At 39.8% G+C, this 26,805-nt stretch overlaps 1 protein-coding gene across 4 annotated transcripts in view; it reads right to left on the reverse strand.

Annotated features, from left to right (window-relative positions):
* SSPN (sarcospan) overlaps window positions 1-26,287 on the reverse strand; it is a 37,308-nt gene extending 11,021 nt beyond the window's left edge. Inside the window, exons 1-3 of one of the 4 annotated variants that reach the window (XM_086713801.1) lie at window positions 25,776-25,893; window positions 657-741; window positions 63-149 (exon numbers count right to left, since the gene is read on the reverse strand). In XM_086713801.1, the coding sequence (XP_086569927.1) occupies window positions 63-149; window positions 657-707 (138 nt within the window). In that variant the 5' untranslated portion in view covers window positions 708-741; window positions 25,776-25,893. Of the gene's footprint in view, window positions 1-62; window positions 150-656; window positions 742-25,396; window positions 25,747-25,775 lie in introns of those variants that run through there. The other 3 variants (XM_025930705.2, XM_086713802.1, XM_086713800.1) reach the window with 3 other exon arrangements.
* Window positions 26,288-26,805: the final 518 nt, after the last annotated feature.

Below are 26,805 nucleotides of genomic sequence, written 5' to 3' on the forward strand. Positions count from 1 at the left end.
TTTTATTTTATACTTGTGTTTTCCCCCATGTGACGATAAAAGAGAAAAAAATAACAACTTACTTTCATAACAAACTGGATACATGTCCGTTCATCAACTTGATATGAGACACAAAGCATAAACAAACCAAGATACGCCACTAGGCAGACCTGCAATGGAGAACATGGACGGAAGGATGTTATCAGGGCAAGTCGTGCATTCTAATGACATCAATCTCAGTGTCCTTCACCAATAACATCCTTGTTATCCAGGTGCTCATTTCATTTACTTATCTTTATGTGTTATTTTTCTCTCGGCTCGAGGAACAGAGTTTTTTAAAATAGTAAAATCAATTTGTTTCAATTTAGCCAGTATTTATTAAGTCCTTTTGATGTGCCAGGTGCTATGCAAGGTCCTTTCACGTGTACAATGATGAATAAAACCTCCTCAGCCTCAATAAGTGTACGGTCCAGTCTAGGCCAAGATAAGTGGACATGCTATTCTAAGGCAGGGCATTACATGTCAAATGCTATTCAGAGAAGTACAAAAAGAGGGAAAAAAACAACATTGAGTTGGGCAATTTAAAAAGACTTCACTAAAGACGTGGATTTGAAATGGTCCTTGAAAAGGATGATGATAATAATAATGATGATCGCTAACATTTACTGACTACTTACTTTGTGCTGGCCATCTTCTAAGGGCTTTGTATGGATTTCCTCTGCAATCATCACAAAACCCCATGAAGCAGGTGCTGTTATGATCCTCATGTTATAAATGAGGAAACAGAAGCACAAAGCTAGTAAATAATGAAACCAGCACTCAAACCAGGTGGTTTGGGTGAAATAGCACAAGCAATAGCACAGAGGTAGGATGGCACAATTGTGGGGGGAGAGTAGTAAACATACACCCGCAGTCGAAATAACAAGACATAGAGCAGAAAGGTAAGTTAAAAATCTAGGGATACAGGATTGATTTCATAAGCAGTGGGACTCCCGTGAAAATTTTTAATCAGACAAATGACATGATTCAAGGCATCACGTTTCAGGAAAATGAGCAGTGGTGTTGGGTGGGTTGGCATCCAACCCACATCAGGATTATTATTTTACTAATCTAAGCAGAATTAATATATCAGGTGGGCCGGAGCTGAGATGACACAAAGTCAGGGAAAGAGGCAGAGAGGAAAGGTGTGGTCCTAGCAGAATCTGTATGTCTTGGCTATTGCATGCTGATAGGAGGACACTGGCAAGGGAGAAACAGTAAGTGATCCCCACGTGTCTGAGTGTCCATGAAGGAAAGAAAGGGACGTGTCTGGCTGAGAGGACGCTGGGAAGAGGAATGACAACTTTGAGACAAAAGATACTCGACTGCTTTGTCAAACCAGATTTTCTTTTTTAGTGCCCTGAAGTTTTGCAAATGTGATTTAGAGTTTCTAATCAAAGTATATCTGTTCACACTTAATTTTGGAAACATTAAAATGTTGCTAAGTTGTACTTTAGGATAGAAACCCTAAGCAACAGAATCGCATCTTCTGCTAAGCACGGTTTTCCTAGAGACGGATGTTTGAAGGGTAGCTGAGTGTCACCTAGTAAGCCATTAAATGACTGGTTTGGTAATAATTTCTACCCCTAGGGCTAGCTTTACACCACAGGGTAGCAGAACTGTTTACTTACAACATCAACATAGCATTTTAGGGTAATGCCTCTATCCTAGTCTCTCCTTGTTTACATAATCAGTAACTTGCTTGTGCCCCCGTGGGTTCTCAAATTGAGCGCTGTTCAGGTTTCTACTGGGCTGTGATGCCAAAAGCCAGACCTTCCTTTAGTGCCGGCTCTTCCATCATTTGGACTGGCTGATAAATTAATAGTAAGTAACATTCCCAGCACAGGGATATAGCATTAAAATACAGGAGCATGGCACAGGCTGGAGAGATCTGGGTAGAAAACAAAGCAGGTAGGACCCAGGGAGGCAACTTTTCAGCAGAGGACCGGCAGATGCAGAGTAATGATACTGAAGTTATTTGTGTAGACCACAACATGACTGACATTTCCAAGTCAGGGATGAACTTCTTTCTCAAAGTTCATTTTTAAAAGTTAGGTAGAAGTTTGATAAGACCTGTAGGGACTTACTATGTATTGTCACACTAAGAATTTACACAACTGAAACAATGGAAGAAAGACCTCCTTTTTTGTTCATTGGCAACAAACCAGATGGAGGCTCCTCAACTTGCTTCTGTGAGGATTGTTAAATCCTGAAGCACGTGCCTATACGCCCTTGTTAGTGTTTGTTTGCAGGTGCATGCACAGGGTTGGGCTCTCTCCCACGTGGCTATCTTTGTCCCTAGAGGCTCTTGCGAAGCTGGCACTTGCCAAGACTCCTCTCTTTGTCTTTATGAGAGACACAATCCAACAATCAGGCCTAACTGGACCCGCATCTTAAAAATCTGCTTCTGTGCCTTGCTTGAACAAATTTTCCCACGTTAGTAGTATCTACTCCTTCGTAGCTTTCATTAGGCCAGTTTCCAGCAAGAAGGTGCCCAGGAACATATGACCTCATTCTAGGGCATTTCTCATGGTCAACTGACAGAACTCTTTTGAGGACATACACTAGCCAGACCCTTTGCACAGCTCTGGGAACTGAGAGGTGAAAAGATAGAGTCTCAGCCTTCAAGGAGCTCTCTCTCTCAGTCCAGTGGGAAAGAGAGCACAGTGAAGTTAGAATACGATCTAAGTACTAGGACTTCATCTTCCATAATACACAGGAGGGGTGATTAACCCAAAGGCAACTGGGGGAAACTTCCTGAAGGGAGATGGATTTGGAAGGATAAGCAGAAACTAGTTAGGAGATGGATGTGAGGAAGGGTCAAGAAAGTACCAGTAGGTGCAAAGGCATGCAGAAGTGCAGAGTAAACATTGAGGACTCCCATAGCTCCAGTGCAGAGGATAAGAGAAGGCACAAGAAGTGCTTATAGAGATGGCCAGGAGGTAGGTCACAAAGGACTTTTGTTTCCTTCTAGGGCGTTTGAAGCGGAGGGATGGTATGATCTACTTTGCCCTTGAGAATGGTCCTTCAGGCTGTGAAGAATGCACTGGGAAGGGAAGACCGGCTAGGAGGCCTTTGTGCATCTATGGAGAAATGATGAGTGCCTGAGCTCAGCTAGCAGTGGGGAGAGAGAGTGGGTGTGTTTGAGTGACATGAGGGAGGCAGAATCCTTGGGCCCTAAATAAAGACGTGAAGGCTGCTGGGGTCGGAGGGGTCAGGAAGGTGCTCAGCCACCTGACTTGAGCTGACAGGTGGATGGTGTTGATATTTAAGGAGACACAAGATACAAGAGGAAGAGCAGAATGGGAGTGGAAAACGAAGATGCCCACATGGATTCAAAGCTCACTGCAGGGGCCTAGAGCTCAGGAAGGAGGTCTGAGCTGCAGATAAACACTTGTTAGTCATCAGCATATGTGAAGTAATTGAAGCCATTAGAAATGCTAGACCATCCAGAAAGAGTCTAGTGAAAACAGAAAAGAGCCAAGTTACCCAATTATGCAGAATTTTTGACTCTTTTGAACAGAAAGCATCTTAAATATACTTCTTATAATCTTGGTTTTATTTCATAACATGTCTAAATATTATGAAACTGATTACCCTCTTGGATTTTTGGATTTCACTTTGAGATCTTTGTATAGCACATTTGCTATGGAACCTGGATAAACTCAACACATTTTAATTTCTTAGCCTTCTGCTAGGGCTCAGTGGGTTCCAGGAGGGGGGGGCTTCTTTTTCTTACAGATCTGCACGTTAGAACAATACTTCTGTATCAGAGGGTTTATTGGTGTTCAGCACCTTTTAGAAGAGTAGCATTTATCGAAACTTAAAACTGAAAGCTTTGTGGCCATGGGGAGGTAATCAGATTTCTCACGCCAGACTAAGGGTCTTGTTTCCTGAGCTGGCAGGACATGGACGCTCCAGGAAGACAGGGTGTTCTGACTTCCCAGGCAGGGAGGAGGAGCTCATGTTAATGAGAGACCCGCCAGGTCTATCTGGAACAACATTCCTGGATTCTGGGCCAGAGCTTCCATTAGATTTGGTGAGGTGAGCCTCATGGAACAGGAAAAAAGCAGTTATGTAAGGTTTTCAATAAGGCACTCATTGGACCAGACACCCAGGCCTGGGGTGGACAGGTGGTGTCACTGAGCACAAAGCCAAATAAGAGTGGGGTAGCATCAGGGAAAGTAGTGTAGAGAGGGCAGCGAGGCTTTAAGAACTTGTCCAGTCAGTTCATGTACAGATGGAGAATTATGCTAATAAGAAAAGCTTGGAATGAGTTTTTTTTCAATGGGAACAAAAGACAACTACTATCATCTTAAATCAATTTTTGGATGCACGTGTCTACAATTCGTTTTCTCTTTAGTGTAAAGAGAAAACCGAAGTGCTAAATTCCACCTTCTGTCTAAAGATATTCTTTGTCTGCTTAGAGTGAAGGCTGCATTCTCTCTTGTGGGTTAGAAAGTTAAACAGAGATGAAATGTTCTCTGAATGTTAGATCCATTTCTAGATGGATGAGTCCTGAGTCCTGTCACACACTGTTTCTGTTTTTGTTATTTGGCCCTATTGTACCTGCAGTGGTGCTTTTTAAGGGTTGGCATTATGAATAAAAGGTGAGTGCCGGACCAGTGTCTTGGAGATTTACCTAGACATCATTTTTTTTTTTCCTTTTCATTCCGGCATAGCTAGAAGATCCCACTCGAAAACATTTTGTGAGAACGTGAATTATTGGTATTTACTTCTCCCCATGTCATACGTGTTTATATTCTGGTCTTGTGACATTCACACAGCCTCCAATTTATTTGTTTTCTTCTTTTTGTTGTCGACAGAGCTGCTTGACAGGGCTATCTGGGGAATACAACCTTCCCCTGTCAAATGCCTTTCAAGGTTTCTCTCCTCCTTCCACCCCCGCCCTCTCATTTGTGGACCTGAAATGTGACTCTATTCCTGTAAGTTAATCAACTTTCACCTTTATATTCTGTCAATATAGTAACAAGATGAACTCTCTTCTCATGTTTGCACAGACAATTGATCAACAAAAGATGTAGCAGAACTGTAAATATTTCTCTGGATATTTCTTAAGAGAATTTCTGTGGATTTTCATCTATTTAATAGGATTTAAGGTCAAATATTAGAAATCACTTTCAACAAATGATAAACATATTGCAATCTGTCAACTGAATGCAGTCTCACCCAGGAGAATTGTTGATTAACACATGGTGTGTCCAAGATTTAAATAATATATAAAAGAACATTTCATGAGCATCTATTAAGAGATGTTTATTGGATCAAGATTTCAGAAAGATGGGAGAGAATATTTTAGCATAACTTAAGCATTTTTACTGGATTGTCATTGCCACGGCCTTATGGTAAGACAAAGTCGAAGCCGGTGGTTCAGAATTACTTAGAGGACTTGGTAAAAACTGGCCCAGTCCCCAGAATTTCTTATCCAATTGGTCTGCAGTGGAGACCAAAAATTTGCATTTTTAACAAATTCCTGGGTAATGCTGGTGTTGCTTTTGCTGCTAGTCCTGAAGCCACACTTTCAGAACAGGTAGTTTAAGCTAAAAACATAGTCTTCTAAATGCTAACACCTGGTCTGGGGTTTATCTGAAAGTTTGAGGTCTAGAGTGATACACTGACAAGTGGGGTTTCCTATAGAAGAGCTGTTTATTATAAGTAATAATGAGATATAATAACAATAATTTTCTCATAAGGAAGTTTAGTCTTTTCTGTCATAGGAATCCTTAAAATTGAAGGGAAAACCCTTCATTGCTATCAACATGAAGTCACTGAACACAGAGTTGGGAAGAGATGTGTGCAGTCAGCTGTCACAAGCCCACCAGGAATGCTGTAGCACACTCCTGCATCTCTACCACATTTTCTGCCTTTTCTCAGCACCTTCTCTTACAGAAGCATCTGCTTCCCAAGTGGGATTCATCTGTAACTAAAGGGCAAAGTTTGGCACATTATTCTTTCCTAGTTATTTGGAATCCCTGAAACCAGCCTGCAGAATCACATAAAAAGATGCAAGGGAGGGAGAGATCCAGAGAGCAATCCTAACACTCATTTCCTGAGTGGAAATGGAGTAAGAACTGGTACAATGTAATCTTTCAGATCTTTCTATTAATGGTTGTCCTAATCTAGGTATTACTCCCCACTGAGGTTAGCTCAACAACCTTTATTGAGGTAGATACTGGGAGTATAAATACAGAAGAATAAGATACGGTCTTTGCCCTTTAGAAATTTACAGTTTAATCCCTACTTTGTTGAAGAAGTGAGGCATAGGAAAATTAATTGCCATGGGTAATGTCGTTTGATCAGTTTTGGCCAGGCGGGAAAATGAAGAGTCAATAGTAGCTCATACAAATCCCTCCTTACTGTTCACTCATCGAAACCCCCCATCCTTTCTAAACATAAGGGACACTGAATCAACTGTGTGGTTTTTTTTTCCTCCTGTGTATTAGTTTTTAAAGACAATAAAGTTTTTGGTGCTAAATAGGACTTAAATATGGTGGAACTGTGAGGTTATTCCCTCCCCACATTTATTATTATAATTAGTTATTATTTTAAATTACATTTTGGGGTAAACGGACTCAAAAATACTCCTCCTAAACAGATGAGGTAAGAAAGGTGAAAAAAACTCTTGAAAGCATGAAACATTAATTAACAGTTCATTCAACAAATGGTAACTGCTTTTTAGTTCTGTTACAATCAACTAGGAAACTGTACGTGTAATTAAATGCTGCACAGTGGGAAAATGTGGGCTAAAGTTGATGCTTGACTCTATTATTTTTGTAGCTATATGATCTTGAACAAAGCTCATTCTTCATAGCCTCAGTTTCCTTATCTATGAAATAGAGACAACAATGCCTTCTTTTGATGGTTAATTCAAAGATTAATGATAATGTAAATAAGGCGCCTACAATAATGCTTAAGAAATAACGGGAGAAACACTGGCAGTAATTATTATAATAATTATTATTGCAAGTCACTCATATGTTTATTAGAGCAGATCAAATTTAGAGCGTATTTAAGGGCTCACAAATGAATTACCAATTAACCACGTTTAAAACTTATAACACATACACTGTGTTGGTTACAACTGCCACACAGTCTACTCTGTATTAGTGGATACCGGTGAATATATTCCATAATCTTTATATTTACATAAGAAAAGCTAATTACCAAGCCTAAATGGTTAGACATTTTAATGCTAATTTTGAGCACTTTTACATGCCAGGCATTAAATTAAGCACTCTACGTAAATGATCCCATTTGGTCTTCATGAAAATCCTATGAAGTAGTCACTATCATCAGCCCCATTTCATAGATGAGGGAACTAACGCTCAAAAAGGTTTTATGCTCAAGGTCACAGAGCAAAGATAGAGCTGCTGGCTGCACCAGAGTACAGAGCCTGGCTCTTAACCATCGCCCAGCCTGGCCACCTCTATGGAGGAATCTGGACAGCACTGTAAACAAAGTGACAGCTGCAGATCCATTATCTGCTCCTCTTCCATGCTGAATGGTGTGAAGTACCACTCCGGAGGCATAGTGGGGAGAAGTCTTTGAGATTGCAAATGACTGTCCAAGCCAGGAGAAGGTGACACAGTCTTTAAGACTCAGACTCTTCATAGATAACATAGAGAAAAGAACACTTTATAATTTGTTTTAAGGATCATGAATGATGTGCCTGCAATTGCAGTAGATATTGTTTTTTCTCCATCTCATAGGACCTCAAACTGTGCCAGTATAACTTACTCTGAAACGAATAACACACATAAATGTAGCCCTCTATCACATCTTAGAAATAATCTCATTTTGTTCATTTAACAAATATTCGTTCTGTACCTACCACGTGCCAGGTACTCTTTGAGGATCTGGAGATACTTCAGTAAATAGAAGAGACCAAAATCACAGTGACCATAAACAAATGCCTTAGTAGATACATCCTATGTCAGTCATAGAGGAGCCATGGAGAACATAGGACTTAACACCATTGCTTCTTTTTCCCATAAACAGGACATTTAGTAATTAGCAAAATGCAGATAAGTCCTCAAAGCGGTATGTTCCCTCTCAAAAACTGAACTGGTAATGCCCACTGACCCCTTAAAAAAAAGACGATTGACTCACGGCTTTTTCTCATGAGAACCTTGCTGGGTCTGTTATTCCAACAACATGTATCTGCTCTAAGTTATCTAAGACCTAACAGGCTCCAAAAAAGATAACCTATACATGCCTGCAGGAAAGGGGCAACAGAGGGTAACTATGTGAAGTTTTACAGCAAAATGGTCCACGTACATAAAGACAGAGACAGAGGCCATATATCTTAGCTCTGTATCTGACAGACCTGGGTTCAAAACCCACCTCCACCACATACTAGCTTTTTGTCCTGGACAGGTTAACTTCCTCAAGCTTCCGTACCATCATCATTTGTGGGATGATCAACAATGCCCACTTCAGAAACTGTTGTAAGGATTATGTGCGACAGGAGAGGTGAAAGACGTAACACAATACCCAGCATGTATGTAGCAGTCAATATATATACATGTGTCAAATAAATAAACAAATCTATTCATTTAGTGACTTGGGCTACTTTAGCTCTCATAGCAAGGGCCCACTTTTCAAAAATCTTTCCAATAGTGTTGACATAAATAGTTTGCAAGTACCTAAGAGTTATAAAGTTCATTTTCTGCTTCTTTTGCCTTCTGCATCAAAACTATTTATTCTCTACTACCCAGGAAATTCCAATCTTGGTAACCATGCTGAGCTGCATATGTTTCTCTGATTACACTATTATGGTTTTACAAAGACAAGCATTTAATTTCTGAAAAACTACTGTCCAGCTAAAAATATTTTCTGTCCAAAGCAGATCCAAGATTAGTATCACCTTTAAAAAAAAAAGAAAGAAAGAAAAAGCATAATTGGGGGCACCTCGGTGGCTCAGTCGGTCAAGCGTCCAACATCAGCTCAGGTCATGATCTCACGGTTTGTGTGGTCAAGCCCCACATAGGGCTCTGTGCTGACAGCTCAGAGCCTGGAGCCTGCTTCGGATTCTGTGCCTCCCTCTCTCTCTCTCTGCCCCTCCCCTGCTCGCATTCTGTCTCTGTTTCTGTCTCAAAAATAAATAAACATAAAAAATAAAGTATAATTGTTTTAGCCAAACTTAGTGCACAGATACTAATGGGAAATTCCAAAAGTGATATAAATATAAAGATTCAAAATCAACCAAAGAGTTTATGGCAGTATTAAACATCAAGATGCGAGAGAAAGCTGTAACCATCTGTCTCTAAACACTACAAATATTAATGTACAGGCATTAAAACCCAGAACATTATTATAAATTTGAAAAAAAATTTCTTGGTTTTTATTAAACCAAGTGTGAAGTAGTAGCTTCTTTTCCACTTAAAACAAAACTATAGCTAGCAACAACTTTTTATGTCTAGCAACTTTTGCTACGGAGAATTTTCTTTGGCTCATCATACATCAGGAAGGGATTCAATGCCTTTTCATTTGCCTTAGGAATCTCCAAACCCAGAGTTTCACTGTTTTACTCTTTTCATTTTTGTTTTTTCCTTAGAGTAAAAATAGTCAATGGACAGCATTAGTCAAGAAATACTCTCGTAATTCAAGGACTAAATTCTGCTTACCCTGGGTAGAGTTTGGGTTACAACACACACTGTCATGTATGCATTTCCCCATCCTCCTGTGGGGTTGGGGGGAACAATTTGCAATATTTGCTTTGCAAAGACAACCTAAGAGATTAGTTTTAAAAGAAGCTCGGTAGATGGGGTGCCTGGGTGGCTCAGTCAGTTAAGTGTCTGACTCGATTTCGGCTCAGGTCATGATCCAGGTCAAAATCTCTCTGTGAAAAGGCAATTCTAGATAACCAGTTCTATCACAGAAAATTATTTCTTTTCAGAGTCTAAAGACAAATGACACTTGCTCCATCACACTTGAGTTTAGCCCATCTGTAATATGCACTCAGTCTTTTTCTCCCCTTTATTATTATATTTGACTGAGGAATTGATACTTGACAAGTCCATGTCTGAATTACTGTAAATATATGTATAGACTTTTCATATATGGTGTGCAATGATACTGAAATTGAATCAAAATAAATAATTTATGTGGTAATGGATTGAGTTGAAAAACAAAGCAGGCCTTTCATCACCGAGAACTTGGCTCAATCTAGATTTCTTTGGAAAATAACTTGTAGAAACAAGATTTCTAAGAAGTAATGAGGCCATTCTAAAGGCAATCATTGCTCATGTAATCATCAGTGATGAGACAGATTCACCTTCTCTGTTGCGATAAAAGCTCTCATTGGTTGGTGAAGAAGTAGGGAATAGTAAAGAGCAGTTACATACCGGCTGAAATCTTTCCCATGGTAGGATATATCCTTTATAATTCAAAGTGGTGGCTTCCTTTATAATGATTTCAAACTATCCGATTGCAAGAAATATATATATATATATATATAATTATGTATATTTACATATATTGTATATATTTGTATATAATATACATACATATATATATCTTTAATTTTCCTAGCCAGTGCTGCCTTGCAATTGCATTTCTGTGTAGTTTAGCCACATCTGTTGTGCCAGCACAGAAAGAGCAGAAAGGAAAATGTGCCTGTCAAGTGACTGCCTTATTTCTCAGCACACATTGTGCTTTGCAGATGTTCACTTGTAGCTCATTTGTTGCTTTATAAGATAACAGAAAACTATCCTGATGGAACTGATAAAAAGGAGTTGAAATTTGTGATCAGCAGCTGGATGAAGGGAGCATGAATCCCCCAAATCCTATGGATATAGTGTGCTTTCCTTGATGTCCCTGCCAATTTAAGGCTGGAAAGCTAGGGAAATCTTTGAGAGATGTGCCAGCATGAAATTGCTACAATTCACAAGTTCCAAAAACCTTGCCTAAAGATTATTGCAAATAGCTCATTTTAGACCAGTGAATCTCACAACTGAGTGTTGTATCAACACAGAGAAAACAGAAGACAAATCCAACAACTATCCTAATGTAGGACTTATCATGGAAACATTCAAGTAGAATCCCTTTGGTTTGGGTCTTATTTTAGTATTCTAACAGATTCGTGTATCTATGTTAACATTCATATTTGATAGTAACTACTGGGAATTTTTGCAATTACATCCTCAAAAAACTAAACGAGCACAAACAACAGAATCGTGAAGCAATAAAGTTGGTTGTGGATGAAAACTAGGTTTAGGACATGAGTTGTGCCTTTCACCTAAAATGCCCTTTTACTTTTCCATCCCCCTTGGTATAGTACTTCTCCTTTATTTTTTTTTTTTAAATTTTTTTTTTTTTTTCAACGTTTATTTATTTTTGGGACAGAGAGAGACAGAGCATGAACGGGGGAGGGGCAGAGAGAGAGGGAGACACAGAATCGGAAACAGGCTCCAGGCTCTGAGCCATCAGCCCAGAGCCTGACGCGGGGCTCGAACTCACGGACCGCGAGATCGTGACCTGGCTGAAGTCGGACGCTTAACCGACTGCGCCACCCAGGCGCCCCAAAAAAACCTCCTTTAATTATTTTGAATCCAGTAATATTCATTCTTCAAACCCTGCTCAAAAATCTCCTCTACCCAGACAGAGTATGTTTCGTGCATTACTTACTTTATATATTTGCTCATTTATTCCGTAAAACAATGCAATAAGTAAAAAATACTACTCCGTCTTATAGAAAATTGTGACTGAGAGAGGTTAAGAAATCTGCAAGTTGATCCAAAGACTTTTTTAAACATCAGGAGGTTTTATTTCTGCATAATATTAAAGCCTAACTTATATGAAACTCTTCTAGCTGTGAAAGACATTAAAATGCTCTGAGCTTCTACAGGCTAAGAGATGGAGCTAAGACCGTGGCGTAAAGGTAGGCCCCTCAAATGGCTACGCCCTTACATGACTCAAAAATAACGAACCCACTAGCACTGGAAGTCATCAAGAAAACTGTTGTCTTGGCTGATGGTGGAGGTGGAGGTGGAGGTTTTGAGAAAGTAACATGAAAGCAGTCCTGAAAAAAAAAAAACACTTGAGTTTTTTCAACAAAAAATTGTGAGGAGGAGAGAAAGAGGAAGGGGAGGGGTGAGAGAGAGAGACATGATATAAAAGAGAAAGGGTAAGTCTTTGAATAAAGGAAACATAAGAAATATATAAACTAATTGCAATGTATAGATCTTATTGGGATCCTGATTCTGACACTGAAGAAATATTCATGAGTTAATCGTGGATATTTGAGCACTGATTTGATTCTATTAAGAAATTGTTAACTTGTTAGGGATGATTAGTATTTTGATTATTTTTAGTCTTCATCTTTTGACTTACATATGAAGTATTTATGGACGAAATGATATAATATCTGGGATTTACTTCAAAATAAACCATATGTGGTGTGTGGGTGTGGAGTTTCAGAGCATATAAATGAAGCAAGATTGATCATGAGTTAATAATTATTGAAGCTGGGTGATGGGAACACAGGTGTCCATTATACTATTTGATCTACTTTTTTTGTATGCTTGAAACTTTCCATAATAAATAGGTTAATAAAAAAAAAAAAAGTGGCTCATAATAGCACTGGGACACCTGGCAAGAGAAACCATCTTGAAGGGTTACACCCTCAAATAGGCCACCGCAAATTATTACATATAAAGAAAGCCTCTTGGAAAATGAACTCACAAACCAACTATAGCAATCCCATAAACAATCAATTCATTAGTGAAGGCCGGCACTGTATGCATTAAGTTTATGTGTGCACACAAAGATACACACTCTCTCTCTAAGAATTAAACTTTGTGAATTTCAAATAATGGAACTAAAGACAGAGCCTATAGAAAAAGTACATTTGGGGCACCTGGGTGGTGCAATCGGTTGAGCGACTGACTGACTTCAGCTGAGGTCATGATCTCAAGGTTCGTGAGTTCGAGCCCCACATCAGGCTCACCGCTGTCAGTGCGGAGCCACTTTGTATCCTCTGTGCCCCCTTCTCTCTGCCTCTCCCCCACTCGTGCTCTCTCTCTCTCTCTCTCTCAAAATTAAATTAAAAACAAAAAACAAAAAAGCACACTCAAAATAACTGAAACCATGAAAGAAGAAACTGAAAACATGAATAAAGAACAGGGCACTTTAAAAAACACCAGGGATCTATTAAAAAATAAAACATCAATGAAAACAAAAGACAAGTTCTAGAATGAAAAAGAAAATCATTGGAATTAAAAACTCTATGTAGTAGATTAAACTCAACTGAAAAGGGGAATAGTGAACTAGAAGATAGATCTGAAGGAATAACCCAAAATACAGAACAGGAGATAGACAGGAAATGCAGCAGAGAGGGTAAGAAACATGAAGACAAAATAGGAGGTCCAAACATATCTCTAATAGTAGTTTCAAATGGAGAGACTAAGAGAGAGAGAGAAAGAGAGAGAGAGAGAGAGAGAGATTATGTGAAATAAATAAATAAATAAATAAATATTTTCAAATATTTAAAATATTCAGAAATGTTTTTCAGAATCGATGAAAACGCAAAAATCTTAGATCCAGGAAACATAACAAGTCTCCAACAGGACAAACAGAAAGAAAATCCACATTTGGACACACTCTAGCTAAACTGTAGAACATCAGATAAATGGGGAGTGATTCTTTGCTCACGTAGAGAAAGTACATGAATCAATCAAATGAAAATATCAAAAGGATTTTTCTTGAAACTTCAAAAGAAGCCAGTTCTAACATATATATGGAAGAGAATGTGGCTAAGTCTCACCAAGACAATTTTGAAAAATAAGACGGGACTGGGGACGGGTAGAGGTGAGCTGCTTATGCTACCATCTTCATCACAAGGGGCACTGTAGCGCTGTTAATTGAAACATTGTGGTACCGGCATAGTGAATGACAAATAAAATGATGAAATTAAAGAGACTTACGGACACAATTCTCAATCTAATACGGGAACTTGATAGATGATAAATGGCCATAGCATTTCAGTTCGGAAAGGATCAATTATTCACTAAATAGTACTGAAACAATTAATCATTTGTATGAGAAAAATTGGGCACTACCTCACATCTCATGCAAAAAAGTTAGAACACATAGGTTAAAGATATAAATACGAAAGCAAACCTTCAACATTTTTGGAACACAGTCTGGAAAAATGTCTTTGTGACCTGGAGTAGAGAGAGACTTAACATATATCAAAGCACATACCATAAAAAAATATTGATAAATATAGGTATGTTAAAATTAAACCTTATTCACAACAAAGGCTCCATAAACAAGGATAAAAGACATGGTACCAAAAAGAGAAGATATTCCAGTAGCTAAAACACAAAGGTTAAATAACAAAGAAAAGAAATTCTATAAATCAATGAGTAAGAGACAACTCATAGAAAATATCTGTTGAGTAAATAAACACTAGAAAACAAATAAAATGGCCAGTAAACATTAAAATACATTCAACTACCGTAGCAATCAGAAAAACATAAATTAAAACAATATATTGCATGGGGGTGCCTAGGTGGCTTAGTCAGTTGAACAACCACCTCTTGATCTCAGCTCAGGTCCTGATCTCATGGTCATGAGTTCAAGCCCGACAGTGAGCTCCATGCTGGATGTGAAACCTACTTAAAACAAAACAAAACAAAACCCAAGATATTGCACACAAATAAGATAGGTAAAAATTTTAATGGTCTGACAGTAACTAATGTTAACAAGTTGTAGATTGGTGGGAATTCTAATTTACTGCTGGTGGGAGTATTAATTCATACACCTGTGGCTTTGTGGCCCTGATTTGGCGATAGCTAGTAAGTTGAAGATGTCTATATCTTATAATCCAATAATTCAATTCCTAGGAATGTGCCCTAAAGAATCTTTGAAATATGTGCATAGGGAGCCATGGAGAAGAATGTCCATTGCAACACTTTGTAATTGCAAAAAAAAAAAAATATATATATATATCAGTTTTGAAAATAACCTAATATCTCATCAACAGGAGAATAAATAAATTGTTGTATATTCATATAATGAAATATAGCATAGCAAAAGTGAATGAATGGTATCTATGTACTATTATAAATTAATCTCAAAAACAATTTTGAGCAAAAATGATGTTATGTCACCAATTATATAAAATTTAAAACATAAAACACAATTATTGATTGTGGTTATACACATATATGAAAGTATGAAAACACACATAGGCGTGATAAATACCAAATTCAGGAGAGTAGATAACTCAGGAGAAGGAGGGTGGGGTCAGAGAATATGACTAAGAAAAGAAACAGGTGATGTCAATGTATTGTAATGTTTTCTTTCTTAAAAAAAACTAAGACAATTAATGAGAAAATATTCAAATGATAAACCTAGGTATAAGCAGGTGATTGTCTTACTATACTCTATATGCCATTATATGCGTGAAAGTTTTCATAATTAAAAAATAATCATAGAATTGCATAGAGCCTCTTGTACTTATTTAAACCCACACAAAAATGAAAATAAGGAGCAAAATAAAAAAATTTTGGAAATGGTTACAAATTGATAGAGCTAGGATTCTACCCACATTTGTTTCATTCCAAAGCTGATGCCCATTCTGCAATTTCAGACCCCCTCTCCTTGACTTTTCTGATCCTCTCTGGGCAGGGTTCATCACAGCCTCCACTGTGCTATCTTCATCAGGGTACCACTCTTGCACTAGGGTTTTTAAATTGTATTGTAGCTGGTTGTACGTGTGTCCTCTCCTGGACACTGAGCTCCTGCTGGCACTGTCCCTGGCATATGGAAAGACCAAGGCAGCCTAAGAGGTGAAGCCTTTATTAGGAAGTATCTTTCTTATATAGGCTTTTGTTTCTGTTCTTACCCACCACCTAACTCACTCTCTTGGTGGTTTATCAGAAACGAATTGCCAATATATTCAATATACACCTGCATTTGCAAAACTAACCATTTTCAAAGAATGTAAGAGCAACAAAGTTTGTGTTCTAGCATCTCCCATTCATCAACAGGAGGGACAGAACTGCTACATATTTGTGGGAAAAGTTAACAACCTATACTTCATTTGTTTCACTCTGGGATTTTTCAAGTCCTCAGAAGGGAAAGGAATCTTATAAATGTGGATTTTGCCTACTCCTGTGGTATAGTTATAGGCTGGATTTTATTACTCAGCCGTAATTAAGTAGGTTCTCAAATTAGGTCCCACTTTAGAAATGATTGCAGAAATAATTCTATATTGACACCTCTGGGTTCATATATCTGAAATAGTACAATAAATAAAAAGTTATGAAGTGGTACAGTATATAGAAATTATACAGTAAATCAATATAAATTCAATTATATAACATTGTAACAAGAGTGTAAATGAGACCATTCTGTTCAACCTCCAAAAAATATTATCAAGTGGGTTTTCTAATTGAGAGCACGTTAAAAAAAAAAAAAAACAGGCTATAATGTAACATTAAGTGATATATAGTAATATTATTTCTCCTTTGTAAAGTGTTTTGTCCTTTTCAAAATGAAGAGGTCAGTGTCCCCAAGCAGCCTGCAGCCTCACTAGCATTTCTCCTGTTCCCTTCCATGGCAACATGGGTTAGCTAGACACTGAGCTTTTTGTGATGTGTGTGAGGACAGGCAGAAGGGGAGCGAGGCCTCAGGGAGGTCTCGAGGTGGAAAAATTTGTGACGCACTAGATTCGGCGACTGAATGAGAATTATTTATTGAGGGTTCTCTAACACAATAGTTACGGTCACCCTATGTTCATCTAAAAAAAAATCTATTTGGTCTCAGAGCCCTTAACTCAGATCAAAACGCTTTAATAGGCGTCCCAAACTACTTGTTCACGAAAAGACTATGAAGCAAAGCCAGCCTGCGTGGGTTTGATCCTTCTGTTCCAGAATCTGACTAGCTGACTGCAGGAGAGAAACACATAAACTTAGTGAACGTGTAACCTGTAAAGTAAAATGGTTGCATTCTGCCATTCATCTATATGCAGTCCTGGAGAAAGTATTTTCCATCGATTACAATGTCTTCACCTTATGGAGACCTGATCTGCTTTTTCATTGCCTTAGACGCTCCACCCTTTCCCTGAGAGAGGGATGGAAACTCCGGATTCTCCCTAAGTGAGCAGCACGTTCTGCTCTCCAACAGAAATGATGAAGACTGAACTGCTATTTCCCTTATCTTGGAAAAGGCCTCCTTCCTTCATAGCGTTCCTGGCACAGCTAAATGTGAGATAAGATTCAGCCTGAGCCTAATGGCCTGATAGGTGTGCCACACCTGATACTTTAGAAGGAAGCTGGTGTTATTTTTTTTTTTTTTTTTGCCCCTAGTAATACAGCCAAAATTCTCTCCCTAGTCAGGGTCTAGTTAGCACATTAGCAATCCCCCTCTTTTCTTGTCACCTGTCATTATCTTCCGCACAAGAGAGAGGCCTTGATAATAACCTATCTTAAAGGGTTTTTTACTGGCTCGTTACAATGAATGCTGAATCAAACACTTTCAAAACAACAGTTGAGTGGGATGCCACTAAAACAGCATCCTTGATGTTTCTCGCAGCCTCTCCCAGCCAGGGCGGAGAGCTGTTCATTTCTGCAACAATAGAAGCAGGCCCCACCAGAACTTCAGCAGCATCTGAGAATGCTGTTTGTGAGCAAACACTTTGCTTTCCAGTGTCCAGTCACTTACTGGCTTTTTGCCGGTACCCAGGGAACACAGCACTGGAACACGCCCATGGCTGTGAGGCAGGGGACGTGGCTCTAGCAAGGTTAGAATGGTGTCAACTTCAAATAGGCTCCAAGATCAAAGCTGAGATATTGCAGGGGGGCCCTGGAACAAGGACCATGCCTTGTGTGTGCTCCTAATCTGGGCCTGGGACTGGACCAACTATTGAAAGGAGGCATACCGGACAGTTCGAGGTAGTCTACGCTTGTCTTTCCCTCTGGGATGGTTTGGGTTGTGCAGCACTTGATAAAGAAAAGCAGAGCCTAGTTTAGGATTTCTAAGCTAGACACATAGGATCCTATGAGAAGGTATGTCAAGGTAACCCCCCTGGGTGGGGTGGATCTACTAAGGAGACACAGGCTCCTAGACTGTTACATCAGGAGACCCAAGGTGGAAACATCTCCCTGGTTTTATTCTGACCTGTTCCATAGAACAAACACTGATAATCTGGGATAATCTGGTAATTTTCAGAACCATCGTCAAAAATGAAAACAACAGGGGCACCTGGGTGGCTCAGTTGGTTGAGCGTCCAACTTGTCTCAGGTCATGCTGATCTCATGGATCGTGGGTTCCAGCCCCATGTCAGGCTCTGTGCTGACAGCTCAGAGCCTGGAGCCTGCTTTGGATTCTGTGTCTCCCTCTCTCTCTGCCTCTCCCCAGCTCACACTCTGTCTCTGTCTCTTTCAAAAATAAATAAACATTTTTAAAAAATTTTTAAAAAGAAAAAAAAATGAAAACAACAGCTGCATAGTATAAAGACCTGAGAGGTGACTTCCCTTGGGTTCTAGAAACACCGAGCATGAGTTCACTGCCCATCAGAGGACAATGACCAATGCTCAGCCAACCACCCTCATTTCCTTGCCTCTGAAGCCAAGGTGTCATTTTGCTAGATCCTGCTACCAAGTCACTCCTGGGACAGAAAAGAAAGGCAGAGATTTACTAAACAGTGATTCCTAAGCTTTAAAGAGCTGGTGGCAAATGAAATGCTTAAGCTACCCTGAGAATTGTAGGCACTGGCTGAATCTACTGCACTTGACTTCTACAGAAATTTGACAAAAAAGCAGCAATCTGTAAACGCAGTAAAAACAACCTCCTCCATATGTCTCACTCCTGGCATGCGCACAGAGCCACACCACCCTGTTGCACCACCACATAGCAGTTTACTGGCTCAGAATTCTCATCAGAAACATTCAGACTTCTGTCTGTTCCAGTGGCAGTCATAGGGCCATTATGAATAAGTTGGCAAATGAGGTTAAAAAACACGGAGGTGCTTGTATGAACTTTGATCCTTCACTGAAAGTGCTATCCGCTGAATTATGTCCTCCCCAAATTCCTATGTTTAAGCCCCAAGGGGACTGAATTTGGAGATAGGGCTTTTAGGAAGTAATTAAGGTTACGTGAAGTCATAAGGGTGAGGTCCTAATCAAATAGGACTGGTGGTCTTATAAGAGGAAGAGAGAGAGAGAGAGAGAGAAAGATCTTTTTCTCTCTCCAGGCACAGGCACAGAGGGAAGCTTATGGAAGCAGACAGTGAGAAAGCTGCCGTCTGCAAGCCAGGAAGAGAGACCTGAACAGAGGCTGCTGGAGCAGACTAAGACAGAAAGAGCAATGTGTTTTGGTTATTGCCATACATGTAGGTATACACATATGAATGTTAAAATTAACCAGGTGATCCAGTGAGCTGCATTGCTCAGGCATCTGCTACTCCTGCCAAGTTTTATCTCAATACACTGAGATGTGAGGTGGCATCCAAAACATCTGAAAGAGGATGTGCCTCTGAAATAAGCTTTTATATAGTTTGTGTTATAAACACTGTTACCAACATCCACTTTAAAAAAAAAAAAAACTTCACCTTGAGCTTATGAACTCATAGTAATAAACCTGGACTTAAATATTCACAGCGAGAAATAACTAGAGTTAAAATATGACATCATGAGGTCCCATCCAGCTCTAGATGCTGATGGGCCCTTTTGATCAGCATTTCTCTAGTTTGCCAGGATCTAGGCCCTAAAAATGAACTGTAGTTTCCAACAAAATGATATCTAATTAAAGTTTAATGACTAGATTCCATTCCTTTCCTCCAGCAACACAGATATATGTATAGTGAGCTCTTCACAGAGCCTTTAATGTTGATGCTAACCCTTTAGGGTGAAACACTGGTAGGTGGACCCAGTTATAGAATACCCTTTGTAGAAATGCACAGACAAGGCTAAAGGCAAGAGAAAAACTAGAAAACATCCACTTACTCAGAACAAATTCAAAGTGAATTATCATACTGGCAAACTACAAAACTCTTGGACTAAATTGGGGAAACCTATGCCATTGCTTTCTGTGTATAAGGAAGACATCAGCATTCAGCCACGTCAATCCTAATTTGTCCTCATTTATTCTACTTAAAGAAATGTGAAATAAGTCAAACGACCTCTTTTTCCTCTTTTTTTAATCCTGTAGTTATTTTATAACACAGAATTAAACATCTCAGTAATGCTAAGTTAGTGTATCCTGGATATTTCTGGAACCTAGGAGCCCAAAATGCAGGAATAACACATTCCTTATTATTACCTCATCATTCTTCAAAGTGTTATCAATAAACTTAAATTGGTACTGTAAAACACAACTATATATCATGCCTCAAACCATGGTTTAAAAAATGTGTTTTCACAAGTTTAAGCAGAAGCTATGATAATGGGAAGTGTGGGATAGACAGAGTTCAATTCAACACTGAGTGGGTACCCGTCTTGTGTCTAGGGATATGCTACGTAGGAGTCCCATGGACATGCGCCATACTTAAAGAGAATAAACTACTTTATTTTTATTTGATTACCCCCCAAATCCTATGCACTAGTATTTCTGCCATAAAAAATAAAACCAAATGATGACTGATACCTCAAAAGTTTCCAGAGGTTAAATTTCTAAGTTGAATATATCCACACTACAGGATTTAAAAATATCAGGACCGATCACTTCTCCTCCTTATTTTAAAAACAGAAAGAAGATCCAGGGATAACTTCCTCATTAAATACGCACCTCCTTGGCCTTCGCATGTGTGGCTTAGTATGAGGCTACTTGCAGACTTGAAAATATATTTCTCCTAATAATTCTGTCCAATCTTAACCTTCCTTATTCTTTATTCTAAGATCCTTTCAGGAAACAGGTCACCAAATTCTCAAATATTCCATTATTTTCATATACTTATTTAAATTAATTTCTTTTGCCAAATTAATTCAGTGGTATTCCATTTTTCATACTTACTAGGAGAACTTCACACACCTATAAGATAATTTTCCTACCATTATTTATTATATACACTCAGTGGAAACAGAGTTAGGCCATGTAATTATCATTCCTCAGTTTCTAACAATCCTATGACAGTTGCTATAATAAAAATTATTTCCCAGTGGTGCCAGAGGTACAACATTAGATCTTGGAAGCATAGCAAGTTCCAATGTGAAAAACAATGCATTATTATGTAATGTTTTCTTAAAAACATAATTTCAGATTAAATTTCTCAAATGTCAATATACTTAAATGGAAAACTGACACCATTTTTAGTTTCTTGATTTTTTTCAGGGTCTGTCCAAAATTCAAATGCCAAACCTTCCTCACCTTCAGTTTCTCCTATAACCATGATCAAATCATTTAGCCAAATCACCATGTCTCAGTTTTTCTACTTATAAATTACGGATAATATTATATGTTCCTTACTTGCTATATGTCATATACCTACTTGTACATTTCAGGATCTATCCTGTTTTAAAATAAATAACCACCTAATTTTTCATTCCATTAAGCAAGGGTTAAAAATAGATTTTAAAAATCTGAATACACCTGCATTTTGAATTCCTTAGAGTAAGTTAACATATGAAAACTGCTATTGAAATTCTTGACAGGACTTTTAATCATTCCAGATTCATACGCTGAGTTTTATGAATGACATTAAAGAAAAGAAATATTCTTCCTTCCATTTTAAGCTCTTTCCTTAAACTTTCCAATGTGATTAATGTGGTATATATCTCAGGGTTTTTATTCTGAGTGTGGTATGGGTACAATGGAGAAAGTGTGAGGAAAGCTAAAAACCACAATAATGCAAATTCCCACTTTCCTTGGGAATATTCCCTACCAGGGCCAAGAGACTAACAAATACTATGCATCCCCATTGGGGATGAGAGGCAAGAGTTTGCTCTTAAATTGACTTCGGGGTAGAGATGCCAAAGCAAATAAATCACCATAAGTGAAATACTTTGAAAGGTAAATGGGCTTTAAAAATATTTGTGTAGGTTAAATTTTCTAATCGGAAGTATTCATTACTGTCAGATGTGATAAGGGCACATGTCCATCAGGATCTCTAGAGATCTCCTCCTGGTATATGATTTATTATTTTTAGCCCAATGCCTAGCACAGCAGACACCTCCAACAAATGTTACTGAATGAAGAAAAATAAGCCAAAGTTCAAACATGTTACACTTCACTGAAGCCAAATTATGTTCATTTGAGTAAGACTTTAAGTAAAGGCCTCAAAGTTCTTAGATCCCTTCAATGCATATGTGTTTTTTTTTTTTAATCAATAAGGATTCTGGAATGATGAACACACCTGAATGCCTATTTGACCCAACTACTCAAGCCATTAGTAGAATAAAATGCAGAGCAAACTTTTATTTCCTAGGATTCCCTGCCTCTAGCCAAGTTCATCCTCAAAGACCCTGTTTCACTTTGTATTGTCATTGTGGTGTGACTTACAACCCTCCAACCATTTATAAAGAATTTTGAGAGAAGAATGGCACTTTTACAGGTTACATAGTCTCAATAGTGGCTCCATTCCATTTTTTTCCTTTACAGGAATCTTTTGTAACTGAAGTAAAAAGACTTCAGTCATCTCTCTGATGGAGGATGAGGAAAGTCACATTTATGGGTAGGTAAGAAATGACCTATTTGTTTTCCCAAAATTCCACTGGACATAAATCTCTGATCATAGATCGACAGACTTCAGTTTATAACCAGAAGTTCACTGAATATTCATCAAGTTACCCAGACATCGGTCAATGAGAAGTCACCTGAGTGGATTCACTTACCTACCCAGATTCTACGATGAGAATGGCAGTCGCCAAATCCTAAAGTAATACGATAGTAACCTTTGTAAAATGAAGTAAGTACTATATGGTAAGAGGAGACGCAACCAGTATAAAGAGAAACAGAAGAGTGAAGCATTAAAGCTGTTGATGGGGTGGGTGTACAGTCTGGGTGCCCTGCTTGAATGCAGCCTAAATTATTAGAAGTGGGTTTGACTTTGCCTCAGCCCCAGGGATTGACCTGTATTGCTTTGGTCTAGCAGATATCCTAAAGTGTGCAAATGTTTCAGTATTTCCTGGAGGATATCCCAGACCATAATCACTCCATATCCCTAGGGAAAATGACCCTGAGGAGGTCTTTTTCCTCCAAGTTAATTGTTATAAACCTCCAGAGAGATCTAGAAAGTACTGACTAATCTAATACCATAAGATTGCTCACAGTAACTTGGCTATGAACAGAGAAATTTTGAGAATCAAATTGACATCTCCTTCAGGGTTCAACTGGTCTAGGAAATGTAGCAAGTCTAAAATAACTGTTCCACAAGACTGGAGATAAAATAGAGCCACTTCTAATTTGAAAAGTGATTCCCACTACCAGTGATTGCTTCTCTGATTGTTAATAAAAAGAGCTAATTCACTCCTGAATGCTTACCACTAGCCAGCACTGCTCTAAGTATTAGGACTTGTATTCATTTATTTAATTCTCACGACAACCCTAAGAGGTAGGAATTATTGTTACCATTCTGATTTCAATGAAGAAATGGAAGCCTAGAGAGATCAAATAACTTGCCCCAAGTTATTTAGCAAATAATGGCCAAGTTGGGGCTCAGTACCAGGAGCAGTGTTTACACTTTTGCCTCCCTGTCTTTTCCCTTCCCTGAAAGTCTGGACGAGTGCCCGTGACCAGCCACACACAGGGAGATGAGGCTCATAAGCACAGTGTCTGTGGGAGCCCGGGACTCTGGCCCAGCCGGGATGAGAGTTTCTCCTCGCCTAACTCCAGGAGACCCTCCTCAACTTGTCTCAGGGCATCTCCACTGACTGCTTTTTTCTCTATAGATTCTCTGTTGAAAGAAAGCCTAAGATTACAGGTATCATCAGGCCTACACACTACGAGCAAACTTCAAATGGATCCTAGATTATAAACCGGAAAACTAGAAAGAACAGAGACCTGGCCATATACAATGTTCTTTGTATCACACCCAGGGAGCTTCCAAGGCAATTAGGAGCATGTGATGCTTCTAATAGGAGCCCATGAAACTTCAGAATTGCACGATTCGCATGGCCGTGCCTTAAACATCGGGATGCTTTTTTCGCGTCTAATTTGGTTTTTTAGTGCTGAGCTTTTTAAAGTTGAAATAGAGAAAGAATAGAAAACACACTTACAAATGACATCAAAACCACTGAATGAAGGAGCCTCATTCCTTCTTTCTTTTAATTCGCCTAGCCTTAAAGGACAGACTTTTCCCCCTGAGTTGGTTGACAGTCACTTAGGTGACTAAAATACCCAGTATATCTTAGTGAAAAGCTATTTTTAAAATTACTTGATTTAGAAAACTCCAATCATGATAATTTCATGGGAATTTGTAGTACACAAATTAGAAGTTTTAAATTACTCGGCAAGAATTTGTGAGTTCAAATAATCTTAATTAGGAAATACCTGCATCGATGCATATTTATTAGGTGTTTTTAACATCTGTCCCTGTCCCTGATACAAAATTATTTTGAGGGTGGTTTTATGAGTTCTAGTTCCTGTGGTCAGTAATAGCAGTCATGACGCAGTATGAAACTAGGAGCCAGAAGTATCCATTCTAGTGTCGCCTGGCTGTGCCACTTTTAATCTCTGGGCCTAGAGATTGTCACTTCGCTTCTCTTAGCCTGCTTCCTCCTGTCCAAAGAAGGGTAACAGTTCCCACCTCAAAGTGTTGTTTCACGGATGAAAGAAAAGACTGCACGTGAAAGATCTGAGTAAGCCTCAAGGCACTCTAACAATATTAAAATCACAAACTAAATGTGGCAGCGTGGCTCACTGAGGAAAATGCAGGTGTGGTCTGGTGCAAGAAGGAATCAACTTGGCTGATTTGCCAACTCATGACTCCGGGTGAGTCTGCCCTCGGTTTTCTCATCTGAGAAATGAAATGATAGTAAGTGTCTCGGAAGGATGACGTGGGGATTACAAATAAAGTACGGAAGGCCCCTTGCAGGACAGGCAACCCTAGGTGCTCAGTAAATGGCACCCATTTCACATCAAAGAATCCATTTAATTAAGCCAAGTATGCTGTGCGTTCCAACACTCAGTCACAACAGCTGACCAGTGTTCTGCTTAGAACAGTACATCCGTTAGCAGAGTCCCAAAGATACTTCTGCGGCAGCCAACCCCTGGGTTTATCCTATTTAGACTCCAGTAGAGTGAGGCTGTGCTTGCTGTATTCACAGATCCTGCCTTAAGACATTTCTTTATAAAACTTACTACTCATGAAATCTCAAATGTAAAAATATAAAAGTAATAAAATCAATACGACCCAACGTGGCAACCCCAAACGCAGGCTTTCTCCAAACCTGCTTTTACGAGATGAACTTACTTCGCTTTCTGTTACTTATCTAGAGACAAGGGTGGGGTCCGGGGGACCAGGATGAGGACAAAGCCGAAGTGAATCTGCTGTTGTTATCAAGAATGTCCAACTTAACCAAAATAAGCAGCCTCTGACTCGCCTCGCCAGCTCCAGAACGTCAAAGGCAGGCCCGTCGGAGCAACAAGCGGAAGAGGGGCACGAGTCTCACCGCGCCCAGCCTTGCCCCCAGGCACACCGAGTGTGGCAGGCACCAGTCACCAAGCAGAGCGCGAGTTAGAGGAGTGGAGCTGGGGAAGGGCGCATGCAGTTGGGTTAGTCTGGACTCGACCATGCTGCTGTGCATTCCTGTTTGGCAAACGCGCTTAGGCAAAACAGACTTGATGCTTACAATGATCCCAGCCCAAAATGGAGTGTCTCTGACTAGCAGGGAGGAGCTGATGCTCGCCATGAGAAAGCCCAGCACGGTCACGGCGATGCCCAGGGCCAGCTGCAGCAGCGCGAGCAGCAGCGGGAACCGGCAGCCGCAGCACGTCCGGGCCTCCTCCTCCCCGCACTCCTTGGGGGCCCTTTTGCCCGTCTTCGGCCCCATGTCGTCGGGTCCGGCGGCGTCCGCGGCCGGCCCCCCCTGCCTGCGCTGGCCGCGGGGCTGCTTGTCCTTGCCCATGGCCGCTGCGTGGGTGGGTGGGTGGGTGCGTGTGCAGCGCGCTGGGCCCCGGAGCGCGGCGCTGGGCGGGCTGAGCCTGCCCTGGTATTCGAATTACGGAGGCTGAACAAATATGGAAAACATTTGGAGCCGACTCGCCGAGCCTCCAAAGGCCACCGGGAGCCCCGCCGCAGAGGGGGAGTCAAGGGGGGTCGCCAACTGCCAACGCGCCGGGACGCAGCGCCTGCTGGGCCCGCGAGCAGGGTTTGTCAATCGCCCTCGGCAGTCAGCGCGGGTCCCTTGGCCTTGTAAACCCTGTGCACTTTAGACAGGGTGCGTGTGTGTGTGTGTGTGTGTGTGTGTGTGTGTGTGTGTGTGTGGTGTGACTGTTTTCCTCACTCAAAACCCCAGGATTTTTTTTTTTTTTTGGTTTTGTTTTTATTTTCTGAGAGGTGCAATGCAAGGTGATGAATGTTTAATCATTTGAGTTTAATTAATAGGCAGTTTAATCCAAACTAGGCATTGCTAGGCTCCAAGCTGTGAAGTCATTTCCAGAAGTTAAATTGTTCTTATTTTCCAACAAAGAAACAGGCTCTTCTCTTTCTTTGTAAGTTCTGCAATCTGGCTGACAAATAAAGGCACTTTTCCCGTTGAAGTAGGTGCTTTTAAAAGCACTGTTTATGGAGATGCTGGACTAATACACTCTCCCGAATGCATTTGGTTTTAAAACTTCTTTCAGTCATCTATATGGACTTCCCAATCAGTCTTCACTAAT

Source organism: Puma concolor, chromosome B4 (assembly GCF_028749965.1).
Source record: "Puma concolor isolate L17-30 chromosome B4, mPumCon1.1.hap2, whole genome shotgun sequence".
NCBI lineage: Eukaryota > Metazoa > Chordata > Mammalia > Carnivora > Felidae > Puma > Puma concolor.